Source organism: Thamnophis elegans, chromosome 13 (genome assembly GCF_009769535.1).
Source record: "Thamnophis elegans isolate rThaEle1 chromosome 13, rThaEle1.pri, whole genome shotgun sequence".
Lineage (NCBI taxonomy): Eukaryota > Metazoa > Chordata > Lepidosauria > Squamata > Colubridae > Thamnophis > Thamnophis elegans.
In genome coordinates, this window is record NC_045553.1 from 7,285,915 (window position 1) to 7,301,552 (window position 15,638).

The following is a 15,638-nucleotide window of genomic DNA, read 5'->3' on the forward strand; positions in this document are numbered from 1 at the left end:
CAAGGATGAAGGACCTAAAATGAGGACAATTCTCATGCATGCTTTCTACCTCTCAGGTGAGCTGAAGACCTTCCCAAATGTTCTCCCTAAACCAAAGAAGATGGTCTCTTGGAAAGCTGCATCAGGGAATCATGATTCTCAAAGAGAATAACAGAATGACAGAGTTGGAAGGGACCTTGGAGGTCTTCTAGTCCAACCCCTACTCATGCAGGAAGGGACCTTCAAGGGAAGGTCTTTCCTTTTATCTGAAGCAGGCTTTGATATCTGAGGAAAATTCAATAAGCAGGCAGATCATTTGCATGAATTTGAATTCCCCACCAGCAAAAGGCTTAAGAGCATTGACCACAGCTGGATCTGCAGACAATTCGGTTCTGACCTCATCCCCAACCATGGCTTGGATGCCTCTTATCTTGGCTATCCTCTCCTCTTCCTTTACGGGTAATTTATATCTTGGGATTTCTACACTAAAACTGCCATGACTACAGCCTTCCCCTGTCTACTGATAATTCAGAGATCCATCTCCTAACCTCTGTTCCTACCACACATTTCTTTTGATTGCAATGAAGTTTTTTGCTGATAGAGTCTTTCTTGTCATCTTTGTTGTCTTTTAGGGACTTTCTCCCAAGTTGTCCTGACTCAACCAAAATCTGTCGCTGGATCTCCTGGAGGGACAATCCGAATCACTTGTTCTATAAGCAGTGGAACAATTGGAAACTACGATTCCTCCTGGTTTCAACAGAAGCCTGGAAATGCCCCCAAACTCCTTATATATAGGGACAGCAGCAGACCCTCTGGAATCCCAGAACGGTTCTCCGGTTCAGTTGAAAACTCAAGAACATCTGCCGTGTTAACCATCTCCAATCTTCAGGCAGAGGATGAAGCTGATTATTATTGCCTGTCTTATATAAGTGGTGGCAAGTACACAGTGATACAATCCCACTGAAGAGCTGAACAAAAACCTTCCAGCAGGTGATGTCCGATATGCATGACTAGCCAATGTGTAAAAATGTTTTTGATTCCTCTTAGTCTGCTCAAACTGCCAGGTGTTTGGTCACTCCTCTCACTCTGTTTTAGATTCTTGGGGATTGTGTTATGATTGTATAGCAATAGACTTATCTACCACTTATCAGTGCTTTACAGCCCGCTCTAAGCGGTTTGCAGAGTCAGCCACTTGCCCCCAACAATCTGGATCCTCATTTTACCCATCTCAGAAGGACGGTAGGCTGAGTCAACCTTGAGCTACTCAAAATTGAACTCCTGATAGTTAGCAGTGCGTTAGCCTGCAGTTCTACATTCTAACCACTATACCACCACAGTTTTCCTTTCCACTTCTCCTTCTCATCCACCATCTTTAGAGTGATGAAAAAGTGGGTCTAAACTTGCGGTTCCATTTGGTATTGGTCTCTATGATTCTTCTTTAGTTTAGCCAAGAGAGTCTTGGCCAACACTAGAACTCCCTTGACGTTGAAAGGATTAGAGTGTGCCCAGAGTGTAACTAACTCAGCTTTTTATATTCCTTCTGAGCTGAGCTCCATTGTAACCTAATGCACTACCTGCAGAGATGAAACCTCCAGGTGCAATGCCAAGTGTAGCCTTGCTAAGTAGCCTGGAAGCTGATGCAATGAGGATGATTCATTGCAGCTATGGTCTAACTCATTTTAGACTCTGATGGGGTGCATACAAGTCATTTACTGTTTTAAGATGTGTCTATATATAGGTGGCCATTAGAGGGCATTTCTTTCTCTCTCTCTCTTTGTGTATCTTATTTCTCTCCTTGTGTGCGTAGCTGAGTGGTAAGGGATTTATCTCCATGTGTATGTCTGTATATATTTGTATATAAATGAGTATTAATTGTCTAAAGACTCTGTGCGCTGCGTGCCGTGTTTTGCTCCTGGGCTTACCTCATAATAATAGTCACACTGCCAAAACTCTGACAGTTTATGGGGCCAGTCCAGAGAGAGAGAGGGCTGAAGTGGGTAGAAGACATGGAGAGAGGAGTAACCCAGTGTGAGCTTGCATCAGATTAAGTGGTTTAAATCATGGTTAGCAGGCAGCATGGCCTCCGTCGTCCCAATGATTTCCTGGTATCTCCATTGAATGAGACAAACTACCTCTCCTGGAATGTGAAGATGGAGATGTGCCTATGAAGGGAGGCGTTCTGGATGATTGTTACTGATCCACCAGCAGTCCAGTCCTCAGAGAAAAAATGGAAAAGCATTAGCCAGCATAAATCTTGCTTTAGGAGACAGTCAGCTGCTCCATGTGAGAGTTCTCTAGTCTGCTGTAACTACCTAATGTCAGATAAAAGCGCTAGCAAACTCTGGCTTAAATGCCAGAAAATGGGTATTCTTTTTTTCCTTGTGAGCCCTATTGTTCCCAAGTGCTGGGAAAATCATGAGCTTTTTGCATGAACTAATGGGTAAGAAATTATGTTTCTAACACAAAGGTGGTTTGTGCATGAACTATGTGTAAGGTATAAATAAAAGTTTTACCTAGTGTGCAGCCTTTCCTTTTCTCTCTCTGCCTTGTTTGGTTTAAGGCAGGGGATTAAAGACGTCCAGCTTTTGATTCTTGATCACAAATAAGGCTGAATTTCAGTTGCTTCATGTTCAGGGTCTCTCATTGGGATTTATCTAGATGCTGAGCTGCATCAACCTAATAACGTTATAGTGACATAACCAGTAGAGGTCAGAATTGCCATGTTTTCTAAACTTTGACATTTTCGTCCAAGGAAGAATTCTGGTTTATAGATGCTGGGTATTCAGGTTGAGGGCAGCAATGAGAAAACATGTTATCCCCTCTAGATCAGGCTGGCAGTATCCATACGTTGGTCTAATTGCAATGGTGGTTTATAGCACAGAATAGAAATGCAGAAGGGAGAAACCAACAGTGAGAATCAACTAGAATGAGAAGAGGAGTTGACTTCTGAGATATGATATTGCACTTTGAGTTCTTTGTAGTGGAGAAGCAAATATGGAATTTATTCTCTCCCTACCATTCACGTCTGATTTCTATTTTCAAAAAACACAACAAGGAAAAACTGGGTAAACACTCCAATTTGTGGGGTCAACTGAATTCTGAATAAGAATCTTGGGATTATTTCTTATGCTGATATATTGTCCTTCCTGCTAGATATCTTGCTGTCTATGGAGATTCTCAGTCATCCAGGTAATGGTTTTTTCAAAGGTGCTTGGATTATGTTTTTCTCTTGGGAAAGAAATGTTCTTTCCAAGAAGAAGAGAAGGAAAAGGAGAAGGAGAAAGAGAAGATATTTCAGTTCTCATCCAAGAAGCTTCATCAGTTCTGTCAGGTCTCCCCACCATTGTCAGAATTGTTGAAGCCTCTTAGATGAGAAGGGAAACCTCTTCTTCATGGAAAAAGCCATCCCTTTTTCAAGAAAAAACATCATCCTGTTGCCTTTTGGATGGCAAAAAAAGGCCCCCTTATCTATCGTGATGATTTTACTATTTTCTTAGAGGAAATTATATACAGTGAAATAGAGCAAATGAAAAGCATGGATGGAGAGAACCCAACAATTTTAAGCGTGGAGTTGGGATTTAAACCTTGGATTCTCCAGTTGACGCTATGCACCCTTATTCAACCAATTTATCTATTCATCTCTAAGCTCATAAATGTCATATGTTGATCAATGTACAGGTTATACCTTTAGTTAACTGCACACTCCTCTTTTTACTCTTTAGTTTGGACAGGGAACGGGTACACGATGCTCAATTTGAATAGGGAAGTGAGACCAAAACCCTGGAAAGGAAGTGAAATTTCTATATTGGTTTGCTTTCCCTGCTAATAGAGAAGACCTTAAATCCACCAAGAAATGACAAGATTGTATCTTCTCCCTCTTTCAAAAACAGAAAGATCTCTTTCTAAACTCAACATCAGGCGGATCTAAGAAACAAGGACAAATGCCAAACACGGGGCTTAGAGTGCAGTCCTGCAGGCTACTTCTGCTGACTGCCAGCTGCCTGCCATTTGGCAGCTCGAATCTCACCAGGCTCAAGGTTGACTCAACCTTCTGTGGGTAAAATGAGGACCCAGATTATTGGGGGCAAGAGGCTGACTCTGTAAACCACTTAGAGTGGACTCTAAAGCACTGTAAAGTGGTATATGTCTGTGCTGTTGCTATTGTCTGTCCTCCCTCCCTCCCTCCCTTCCTTCCTTCCTTTCATTCCTTCCTTCCTTCCCAGTGTCTGGAATCAATATTGCACAATAACTCTGCCCACTGCCAAGAGTTTGATTCTGACCGGCTCAAAGTTGACTCAGCCTTCCAGGGTGGGTAAAATGAGGACCCAGATTGTTGAGGGCAAGAGGCTGACTCTGTAAACCGCTTAGAGAGGGCTGTAAAGCACTGTAAAGCACTATATAAGTCTAAGGGCTATTGCTATGGTTCTTCCTTTCCTTCCTTCCTTCCTTCCTTCCTTCCTTCCTTCCTTCCTTCCTTCCTTCCTTCCTTCCTTCCCTCCCTCCCTCCCTCCCTCTCTCCCTCCCCCCTTCCTCCTTCCCTCACTCCATGGTGCACAGTAGTTAGAATGCAGTATTGCAGACTAATTCTGCCCACAGCCAGGAGTTCGATCCTGACTGGTTCCAGGTTGACTCAGCCTTCCATCCTCCCGAGCTGGATAAAATGAGGACCCAGATTTCATTGGGGGGAAGAGGCTGACTCTGTAAACCACTTAGAGACGGTTGAAAAAGCACTGTGAAGCAGTATATAAGCCTAAGTGCTATTGTTATGGTTTATCCTGGTAAACAATAAAGTCAGTTAGATGGGCCAGAAAGCAAGGCAATCCTAGTAGCCTCCTTTGACTGGTGTCCTTTTCTAAATTCATATTTTCGGTACATAACTAGAATCAGGTATGATCTGAGGAGAAATCCTTCATGTCATTCTAAGACTGATGAATGGCACTTTGGTCCCCCCCCCCCAATTTGCTTCTCTGTTTTAACGCCACACGGAAATCCTATATCAGCCAACCACCAGATGCATCTGATGAAGAGGGCTGCAGCTCATAAATGTTTTGGGCTTTTAACATTATATGTTTCTTCTGCAAAGGTCTATAATCGTCCTGATTTTGGGGAAAGCCTCTAGGAAGTGCCATGGATCGAGCTTCCTTTTTATATTATGGCAGGACCCCAGCTCCAAAGTTAATAGTCCATGTGGCCACTGGACTGGATTTTTGTCCACTCTTGGAGATCCCCCTCGATGAGCACAACAACTTTTCAGGAAAACATGAATCAGTAACCTAACATAGATGGTTGTCATTCCTAATATCCCTGAAATAGGTCACAATTTCCCTCAAAAGCTGAGACGGATCTGTCTCAGCCTGAACAAGGAAGGATGGAGGAGATAAAATGAGGACAAGTCTCATGAATGCTTTCTACACCTCAGGTGAGGTGAAGTCCTTCCTCAATGTTCTCGCTGAGCCAAACAAGATGGTCCGTTGAAAAGCTGCATCAGCAAATCATAATCCTCAAAGAGAATTGCAGAATAACAGAGTTGGAAGGGACCTTGGAGGTCTTCTACTCCAACCCCTGCTCAGGTAGGAAGGTACCTTCAAGGGAAGGTCTTTCCTTTGATTTGAAGCTGGCTGTGATATCCGAGGAAGATACATCTAGGAGGCAGATCATTTGCATGAATTTGAATTCCTCACTGACAAAAGGCTTAATAGCAGAGAGCACATCTGGATCTGCAGACAATTCACTTCTGACATCATCTTCAACCATGGCTTGGTTGCCTCTTCTTCTCATCTTCTCCTCTTCCTTTATGGGTAATTTATACCTTGAGATTCTACTAAAAATTGTTGTGACTATAGGCTTCCTCTGTCTACTGATAATTCAGACATTGATTTCCTAATTTCTGTTCCTACCACACACTTCTTCTGATTGAAAGGTCTCCATTGCTTAAGTGGACATTGTGCTTATAGTCTTTTCTGTCTTCTTTGTGGTCTTTCAGGAACTTTTTCTCAAGTTGTCCTGACTCAACCAGAATCTGTGTCTGGATCTCCTGGAGGGACAATCCGAATCACTTGTACTACAAACAGTGGAACACTTAGTGGAAGAGATACCTCCTGGTATCAACAGAAGCCTGGAAATGCCCCCAAACTCCTTATATATGATGATACCAGCAGACCCTCTGGAATCCCAGAACGATTCTCCGGATCTCTTGAAAACTCTGAAACTTCTGCCGTGTTAACTATCTCCAATCTTCAGGCAGAGGATGAAGCTGATTATTATTGCATGTATTATATAGGTGGTAGCAAGTGCACAGTGATACAATCCCATTGAAGAGCTGAACAAAAACCTTGTAGCTGTTTACCTCCAATATGCATGACTTGCAAATGTGTGACATCTTGTTCTTGGTTCCTCAAAGTCTTCCCAAGCTGTCAGGTGTTTCCTCATGCCTGTCACTCCGCTTTAGACTCTTGGGGAATACGATGACATCTGAGTTTTAGGAGGATGCTCCAGTTGGACTGGGACTTTATAGTGGGGGATGAAATGTGATCAGTTGACCTATAACTACATCTCATGTAGGATACAGATTCCCTCAGAGCACCACATAATATCCCATTTGGAGACATATTGCCCATCTTTATCCCACATTCCAACTATGGGTTGGGCTTCTTTCCTCCTGGTCTTATCAACCTTCTGATGTGGACAACCACTTTGGGGTTCTTATTGGTCATTTCTGTTCAGGGAGGCTTCTTCTGAGTTCATCACACTTTCCTTTTAGATCTAATGTTTCTCTCCCTTTGAAATTACACCTCCTTGGTGGAAACTGTTCTTTACTCTTTGCTTCCTTTCAAGATTTTGGCCCTGTTAGTCTTATATCTTGATGGGCCACCAGGTCTTATCTTAGTATGGTAGTCCCTGTAGCAGTGGTGGGTTTCAAAATTTGTTTGAACCTACTCTGTGGGTGTGGCCTCCTTTGTGGGAGTGGCTTGCCGCCCATGTGACTGGATGGGAGTGGTTTGCCGCCCATGTGACAGGATATGAAGATGCCGACGACACTTGTCAGAACCACGTTAAATTACCTCACACACAGCACTGCCATGCATAAGAATATGATGTAAACTTGTTTTTTAAAAGGCATCTTTGGTTTGCGTTAAAACAACTTCAACAGACGCAATGTTCTGATTGCACCACAAACACAGTAGTCATCCTTACCTTTCACAGAGGCACTGAGTTTTATAAATATGAGCATGATAGTGTAGAATAATCATATCCAAGGACCAGTGGTGGGTTTCAAAAATTTTTGGAACCTCTTCTGTAGGATCCTTCTCATCCACCTCCATTAGGGTCATGAAAAAATAGATTTCAACATGTTATTTCCATTTGATGTCGGTCACTATGCTTCATCTTTATTTTGACAAAGAGAATCTTGGCATATCCTTTGCCCAACCCCCCAAAATTATCTTGAGGCTTAGGTGACATAACCAGTAGAGGTCAGGATTGCCATGTTTTCGAAACTTAGTCTGAAATTTTAGTCCCCAGAGTCCTAGTTTAAGGCGGCTTCTAATTCAGGCTGTCAGAAGCAATGAGAAAATGTGTTAATTCCCTTCTCAATGGTTACAAGAGGCAGAAAACGGATAAAAATCAAAATATAACATTATGCATGGAAAAGAGTTTGAATAATAATCGATATAAAGAAATAAAGAAATGGATTGAACTTCCTGTTTATATTATGGTGGGACACCAGCTCCTATCTTAGTAGTCCATATGGCCACTGGTCTGGATTTTTGTCTACTCTTGGAGATCCCCTCGGATGAGCACAACAACTTTTCAGGAAAACATGAATCAGTATCCTAACATAGATCGTTTTCATTCCTAACATCCCTGAAAGAAGTCACAATTTCCCTAAAAAGCAAAGAAGGATCTGTCTCAGTCTGAAGCAGGACGGATGAAGGATGTTAGATGAGTACAATTCTTATGCCCACTTTCTACACCACAGATAAGCTGAAGTCCTTCCCAAATGTTCCCACTCAGCCAAACAGGATGGTCCCTTCAAAAGCTGCATCAGGAAATCATGATCCTCAAAGAGTTGGAAGAGACCATGGAGGTCTTCTAGTCCAACCCCTGCTCAGGCAGGAAGGAACCTTCAAGGGATGGTCTTTCCTTTTATCTGGAGCAGGCTTTGATATCTGAGAAAGATTCAATGAACAGGAAGATCATTTGCATGAATTTGAATTCCTCACTGGCCAAAGGCTTAAGAGCAGAGAGCACAGCTGGATCTGCAGACGATTCGGTTCTGACCTCATCCCCAACCATGGCTTTGATGCCTCTTATCTTGGCTATCCTTTCATCTTCCTTTACGGGTAATTTGTGTCTTGGGATTTCTACTCTAAAATTGCCTTGACTATAGCTTTCCTCTATATTATTTCCTCTATATCAGCAGAATTACGTGTCTACTGATAATTCAGAGATCCATCTCCTGATTTCTATTCCTACCACACATCTCTCCTGATTTAAGTGAAGATTTTTGCTGATAGAGTCTTTCCTGTCATCTTTGATGTCTTTCAGGAACTTTTTCTGAAGTTGTCCTCACTCAACCAGAATCTGTGTCTGGATCTCCTGGAGGAACAATCCGAATCACTTGTACTAAAAACAGTGGAACACTTGACACAGGGGATTCCTCCTGGTATCAACAGAAGCCAGGAAATGCCCCCAAACTCATTATATATGGGGACAGCAGCAGACCCTCTGGAATCTCAGAACGGTTTTCCGGTTCTATTGAAAACTCTCAAACATCTGCTGTGTTAACCATCTCCAATCTTCAGGCAGAGGATGAAGCTGATTATTATTGCCTGTATTATGTAGGTGGAGGGAAGTGCACAATGATACAATCCTATTGAAGAGCTGAACAAAAACTTTGCACCAGGTAATGTCTGATATGCATGACTTGCAAATGTGCGACATCTTGTTCTTGGTTCCTCTAAATCTTCCCAAGCTGCCAGGTGTTTCCTCAATCCTGTCACTCTGTTTTAGACTCTTGAGGATATGATGACATTTGAGTTTCAGAAGAACCTTCTCTCATTTTTTTAAAAAAATAAACACCTCTTTTTAAGCTCAACATCAAGTAACCGAGTGGGTCTTAGAGACCAGGACAAAATGCCAAATAGATTCACCCCAATAAACAACAAAGTCAGCTAGATGGGCAAGGAGCAAGGCAATGTAATTAGCCTCCTTTTCTTGGTTTAACTGTAATCCAGGTTGATTGGTGTCCCTTTGTCAATTCACATATTCTCAGTCTACCTAGAATTGGGTTCCATCTGGGGAGATACCACATGTTCTGACTGAGGTTTCCCAAGCACATGAAGCAAACTCCTTCTCTTGACAAATAGTTGACTGTGAATTCTGCTCATTCACATCCAGCAAAGTCTTTCAAGGGAGGATTTACAGTCACAGACCTTATCTGGCTTGGAGAGATGCCAGGTTGATATCCGCAGAACTTGGGAAGGAGGAGAATCACGAACCAATGAAGTGAACTAATGGTCTTCTGCAAACTCCAATCCCCTTTCATTCCTCTTTTATTTCCTCTGGGAGGGGCCATTCATCATCCACCTGTTGGCCTTACTTCCAAGTCAAGCCCTGCACTTTAGCTGTTCCCTTTGTCTGGCAACTTTGCACATGCACACACTGGGAACAGGCTCCAGCTGTTCTTCTGCCTCACTGATATCTGACTCTGAAGGCAGCTGATAACTGCCAGATGGCCTTGGTCCCCTCTCTGCCTCCAACACAGAGCCCTCATCAGAGCCTTCTCCAGATCCAGGACTGGCCCAGGTTCCTCCCCAACCTTCTCACTATCCAAATCAGTGGCCAGCTCTGCTGGCCACTGGCAACCATAACCCCACAGCTCAAATATTTTTCTAACATTTATGAATGGCCTTTCAGTCCCTTCCTTTGCTATCCTGTCTTTATCCCCTCATTGAAATCCTACATCAGTAGGGCCACCATATTCATCCAATAAAGTGGCCTGCAGTTGACAAATATTGTGACCCTTGAATTCAATGTGTTAGTTGTAAAATTGCCAGCACAGACTTAGTTTTTGGGGGGTAAATCTCTAAGGAATTCCATGGATTGTTATTCTTTTTTATACTATGGTAGGATACCCGCTCCCCCATCTTACTCTGTGTGCCCTCTGAACTGATTTTTTTTGCCTTCTATGGGAGAGCTCCTCTGATGAACACAGCAAGTTTTCAAGAAAATATTAATTTGTGACCTAATAGGGACTGTTGTCATCCCTAGTGTCCTGAAAATGGTCCATAATTTCCCTGAATAGTTGTCTCAATGCTAAAGACGATGGGTCAAGGAGGCAAAGTGAGGACATTTCTCATTCAGGTGTTGCCCTCTGCAGTTGCTCCGAAGTCCTTCTCAAAAGTTTTCGCTCAGCCAAAGTGTGCTGCACCAGCAAAACTTAATGCTTGAAGAGAAAGCATCTTCAAAGAATTGCCCTTCTTTTTATCTGAAGCAGGCTCTTGGAGTCCTAGTGGACAACCATTTACGTATGAGCCAGCCGTGTGCAGCAGCTGCCCAAAAAGCCAACAAAGTTCTAGGCTGCATCAACAGAGGAATAGAAACAAGATCACGTCAAGTGTTAATACCACTTTATGATGTCTCGGTAAGGCCACACTTGGAATTCTGCATCCAATTTTGGTCGTCATGATGTAAAAAAGATGTGGAGACTCTAGAAAGAGTGCAGAGAAGAGCAACAAGAAAGATGATTAGGGGACTGGAGGCTAAAACATATGAAGAACCGTTGCAGGAACTGGGTATGAGTAGTTTAATGAAAAGGAGGAGCAGGGGAGACATGATAGCAGTCTTCCAATATCTCATGGGCTGCCACAAAGAAGAGGGAGTCAAGCTATTCTCCAAAGCACTTGAGGGCAGGACAAGAAGCAATGGGAGAAAACTAATCAAGGAGAGAACCAACTTAGAACTAAGGAGAAATTTCCTTAGAACAATTAATCAGTTGAACAACTTGCCTCCAGAAGTTTTAATGATTCAACACTGGATATTTTTAAGGGGATGTTGGATATCCATTTGTCTGAAATGGTGTAGGGTTTCCTGCCTAAGCAGGGGGTTGGACTAGAAGACTTCTAAAGGTCCCTTCCAACTCTGTTATTCTAAGTCCGTAGCCTCTCTTGTCTGAGGAAGAATTGATGACTAGGTGGAACATTTGCATGAATTTGAATTCCCCACTGGCAAAAAGATTAAGAGCAGAGAGCACAACTGGATCCGCAGACAATTCAATCCTGACTCCATCTCCAACCATGGCTTGGGTGCCAATGCTCATCCTCTCCACTTGCTTTATGGGTAATTGGTGACTTGGGATTTCTATTAAAAATGTCAGGGATTTATACTGTTCTTCCATCTCCTAATAATTCAAAGAAATGATTTCTCCCCTACTTCGACTTTCACATTTCTCTTCCTACCACATCTGTCTCTATTGCTTAAGTGAACATTGCACTTATCGAGTCTTCATCTTTGCTTTTATTTTAGGGACTTTTTCCCAGTTTGTCCTGAATCAACCAACATCTGTGTCTGGAACTCCTGGAGGGACAGTCCGAATAACGTGTGCTAAAAGCAGTGGAACAATTGGAACATACGATTCCTCCTGGTATCAACAGACGCCTGGAAATGCCCCCAAACTTATTATATACTATGATGGTTCTAGCGACATCTGGAACCCCAGCACGATTTTCTGGTTCTTTTGAGAACTCTAGAAAATCTGCCGTGTTAACCATCTCCAGCCTTGAGGCAGAGGATGAAGCTGATTATTACTGTTTGTGTGCTACAGGCGATGGCAAATACACGGTGATAGAATCCCACTGAAGAGCTGAACAAAAACCTCATAGCAGGTGCTCTCTGATATGCACTACTTACAAATGTGTGAAATATTGTTCTTGGTTCCTTCCTCTCCAACTGCCAGCTTCTTCTCTGCTGGTGCCATGGCTCTTTGACACTCCTAGAGATGTGATGGCATTTGAATTCTAGAAGGTCACTGCAGTTGGAACTGGGACTTCAGGATGGGTGGAAGGAAAGGGATCAGTTGAAGGATGACTATGTCTCATTTAACACAGAACTTCTGCTTGGTGTTCTTCACAGCCTCTTTGAAGGCTGTAGCCATCCAAGGTGGAAGGGACCTTAGAAGTCTTGTAGTCCTACCCCCTGCTCAAGTAGGAGACCCTATACCACTCCAGTCAAATGGCTGTCCAGTCTCTAGTTGAAAGCCTCCAGTGATGGAACATCCACAACTTCTTTTTTTTAGTTTGCATCCACATTTTATTTTATTTATATTATTTATACACATAGTGTGTGAACGGTGTGATACCTGAGTATTATACATTTCAATAAAAATAAATGTAATATTATTACACATAATTATTACATTTCATTTCCATTGTCTCATATTATTTGCACATAGCCTTTACTGCCATCCTTCAGTTCTAAACCTTACACTTTCATCTATCTATCTATCTATCTATCTATCTATCTATCTATCTATCTATCTATCTATCTATCCATCCATCCATCCATCCATCCATCCATCCATCCATCCATCCATCCATCCATCCATCCATCATCTATATCTATCTATCTATCTATCTATCTATCTATCTATCTATCTATCTATCTATCTATCTATCTATCTATCTAGAATATAGAATATAGAATATAGAATATAGAATATAGAATATAGAATATAGAATATAGAATATAGAATATAGAATATAGAATATAGAATATAGAATATAGAATATAGAATATAGAATATAGCAGAATAGACTGGAATAGAAGTAGGGTAGAATAGAGCAGAATAGCAGGATAGAATAGAACAGAACAGAACAGAATAGAATTTTTTATTGGCCAAGTGTGATTGGACACACAAGGAATTTGTCTTCGGTACATAAGCTCTCATCTACATAAAAATTACTTCCTATTTCAACTACAAATGGTTCTTCTTTCCAGGGATGTAATTCCGTCCTTTGTTCTGATGGATGTTCAGTCCTCCGTTGTCGTTACCTATGTGTATCAACTCATTGGGAACGAGGTGAAAGTAGAAAGGATCGAATACAAGAAAACTTGAAATGGAATGATTTCCCCCGGATGTCTATTTCATCTAGAAAGTTGAGCAAATTTGTTCACATCCGTTATGGTGATTTAGTGTTGTACCTGTTCCTCTTGGGTTCTTCAAGCTGCTTGAACTTATGTGCCGTGAATTTAGAGAGCCATCTGAATATTGGAAAGTAACCTTTTTCGATACATTTAAAAAAAAAACTCCCCAAATTTGGAATCGTCAAAAACTTCTATTATAGTGGTTGATGGGGAAAAAGAGCAAAGGCTGTTTGTATGTCCCAAATGTTTAAGTTTCTGTGTTTGAATAAAGCTGTTTTTTATGTGCATACTGTCAGCGTTCCAAATACTGTGTAGAATTAAATCAGAGTTGAAGGCAAAACTATGCTTAAAGTTCCAATTTAATAAAGCAGGAATGTTGGCACATAGCTGTGGGGATTCCAACTCTAGAAGTTACATCAGAATCCCACCCAGTTAAAAGTTCATGATCTTGTCCCCACATCCACAGTCCATCACATGGTCCAATCTCCTTCTTCCACGCTGGCGTCCATGCCCAGCTTCTTCCGGTCAGGTGTGAAAGTGTGGAGACAAAGGATGACCTTGGCTTCTAGCAAAGAATGAAAAACAATACATTCCAAAATCCTACTCCTTCTAATCCCCCCTCTCATTAACTATACTTAAAGAAACAGCATAATGAAATAAGAGAAAGTGTGGCAGGCCAAAATTCTAAAAGAAATATAAATGCAGGCTTGACACATACCTTGAGAAGGTGTCGTTTCTGAAATCCAAGGACCGGGGTGAAATGGTTGACTTTAACATGGCCTTAAGGAATACTTTGTGTTTGTGAATAAATCAAAAGGTCAATGTAAATCTACAAGCAGAAGGTAGAGTGGGTAGCAAATGACCAAGGACAAAGTATGATATAGCTAGTGTTGTGGGAGAGGTCCAGGCTGAGCTCAACGGAGGGTCAAACACATCATCAGGTGTCCCTTCATGCCCACCAGAGATTTAAATCCAGCTCACCATGAATTCCTTATCAACCACCAAATTCCTTTGACTGTTAGTAGTTCAGATTCTTATAGAGAGCTCAAGCTTGGAATCAAACTTTATACCCATTTGAACTGCCGGGATCTCCTGATTTCTCTGGCCCTGGACAGGTGCCCCTTGGTAGTGACCCAAGAATTGCCCTGGAGAACACACAACTTGGGATGGACCATGAGAATCATCCGCTTGTGTTTGGCCCACAATCTCCAAAGAGGTACTGAGTGCTGCAAAGCAAGAATGAAGACCATAAAATGGTGCTACCTTCACCTCCAAGACTTTCTCCAGATCTTCACTACACTACGGAATGATGTCTCCTTCTTCCAAAAAAGATTGCATTTGTTTGCAGAACTTGCAAAAAAGAAAGAAACCCTACTGATGGATTTTCCTTCCCATCATGATCACATCTGGCAAGTTATTTCCAGGTTGAATCTCTCCTTGATCAATTTCCATCCATTATTCCTTGTCTGGCCTTCAGGTGCTTTGGAAAAGAGCTTGACCCTTTTCCACTCTGTGACAGCCCCTCAAATATTTGAACACTGGTGTCATAGCCAGACAAGGAATAATGGATGGAAACTGACCAAGGAGCGATTCAACCTAGAAATACGGAGAACTTTTCTGACAGTGAGAACAAACAACCAATGGAACGGAAGTTCCCTTTGGGCATTGTGGGAGTTTCATCACTTGAGACTTTCAAGAAGAATGTCATTTGTCAGAAATGGTGTAGGGTCTCCTGTTTGGGCAGCGGGGTGGACTAGATTACCTACAAGCTCCCTTCCAACTCTGTTATTCGATATCTCCCCTGGTTCTTCTCTAATGTCTATTATGAAATAAAGAAGCATTCCAGAAGCAAAGCATGTAGTCCTTCCCCAAATGGGCCGTTCTTAAACATACAAATCAAATGTCAAGAATTTGGAGAATGTTATCAGACAATATTATGTTCTTATATGGTGCATATTTACCTTCACTTCAGCAATGTAATTATGAACTGTTAAATCTTTCCCCTATGTTCTCCTTTTGGATATATTTGACGTTGGATGTCTCCTATCAAATAACTTTTCTATTTAAAACAGCAAGTCACCCCTGATAGTTAAAACACTCACAAATGCGAATATTTTTTGGAATGCTTAGATCCTCACGTTAGGAAACACGACTGAAGGTGTAGTTCTACTGAGTGGATCTTTCTGATTTGGGCACCCCTGGTTCTGTTTTCTGCCAATGGACCAAGCTTTTGCCTCATAATAGTTGCATGAATTTTGCTTATGCAAATTCCTCCTCTTGTAGTTTGCTTCTATTTGGAAAGTGTCACGCATGGCTGGCCAACTCAGCAAAAAGCCCAAACATTTGCATGGATGTCATTGATGCATTCTGAGAAGATTTAAAGAGAGCAGGTGGAGAAAGATCCCACCGTCATTTCCTTCTCATCTGTCCGAATCTGCGGCTGTAGATAACCTACCATGATCTGGTCAATATTTCTCTTTGCCTTTCTAAATTCAGGTAAGGAAGCAGGGGCATTG

At 41.9% G+C, this 15,638-nt stretch overlaps 1 pseudogene and 2 gene segments (V, D, J or C); all 3 read left to right on the forward strand.

Moving 5' to 3' along the window:
• Positions 1–381: 381 nt before the first annotated feature.
• LOC116516746 lies at positions 382–6,294 on the forward strand. The segment is given in 2 exon segments: positions 382–438; positions 5,963–6,294. Coding segments are annotated over 2 exon segments (381 nt in total).
• Positions 6,295–8,257: 1,963 nt separating this feature from the next.
• On the forward strand, positions 8,258–8,858 carry LOC116516747. The segment is given in 2 exon segments: positions 8,258–8,321; positions 8,527–8,858. Coding segments are annotated over 2 exon segments (381 nt in total).
• Positions 8,859–11,257: 2,399 nt separating this feature from the next.
• On the forward strand, positions 11,258–11,838 carry LOC116516748 (annotated as a pseudogene).
• The last annotated feature ends 3,800 nt before the right edge of the window (positions 11,839–15,638 follow it).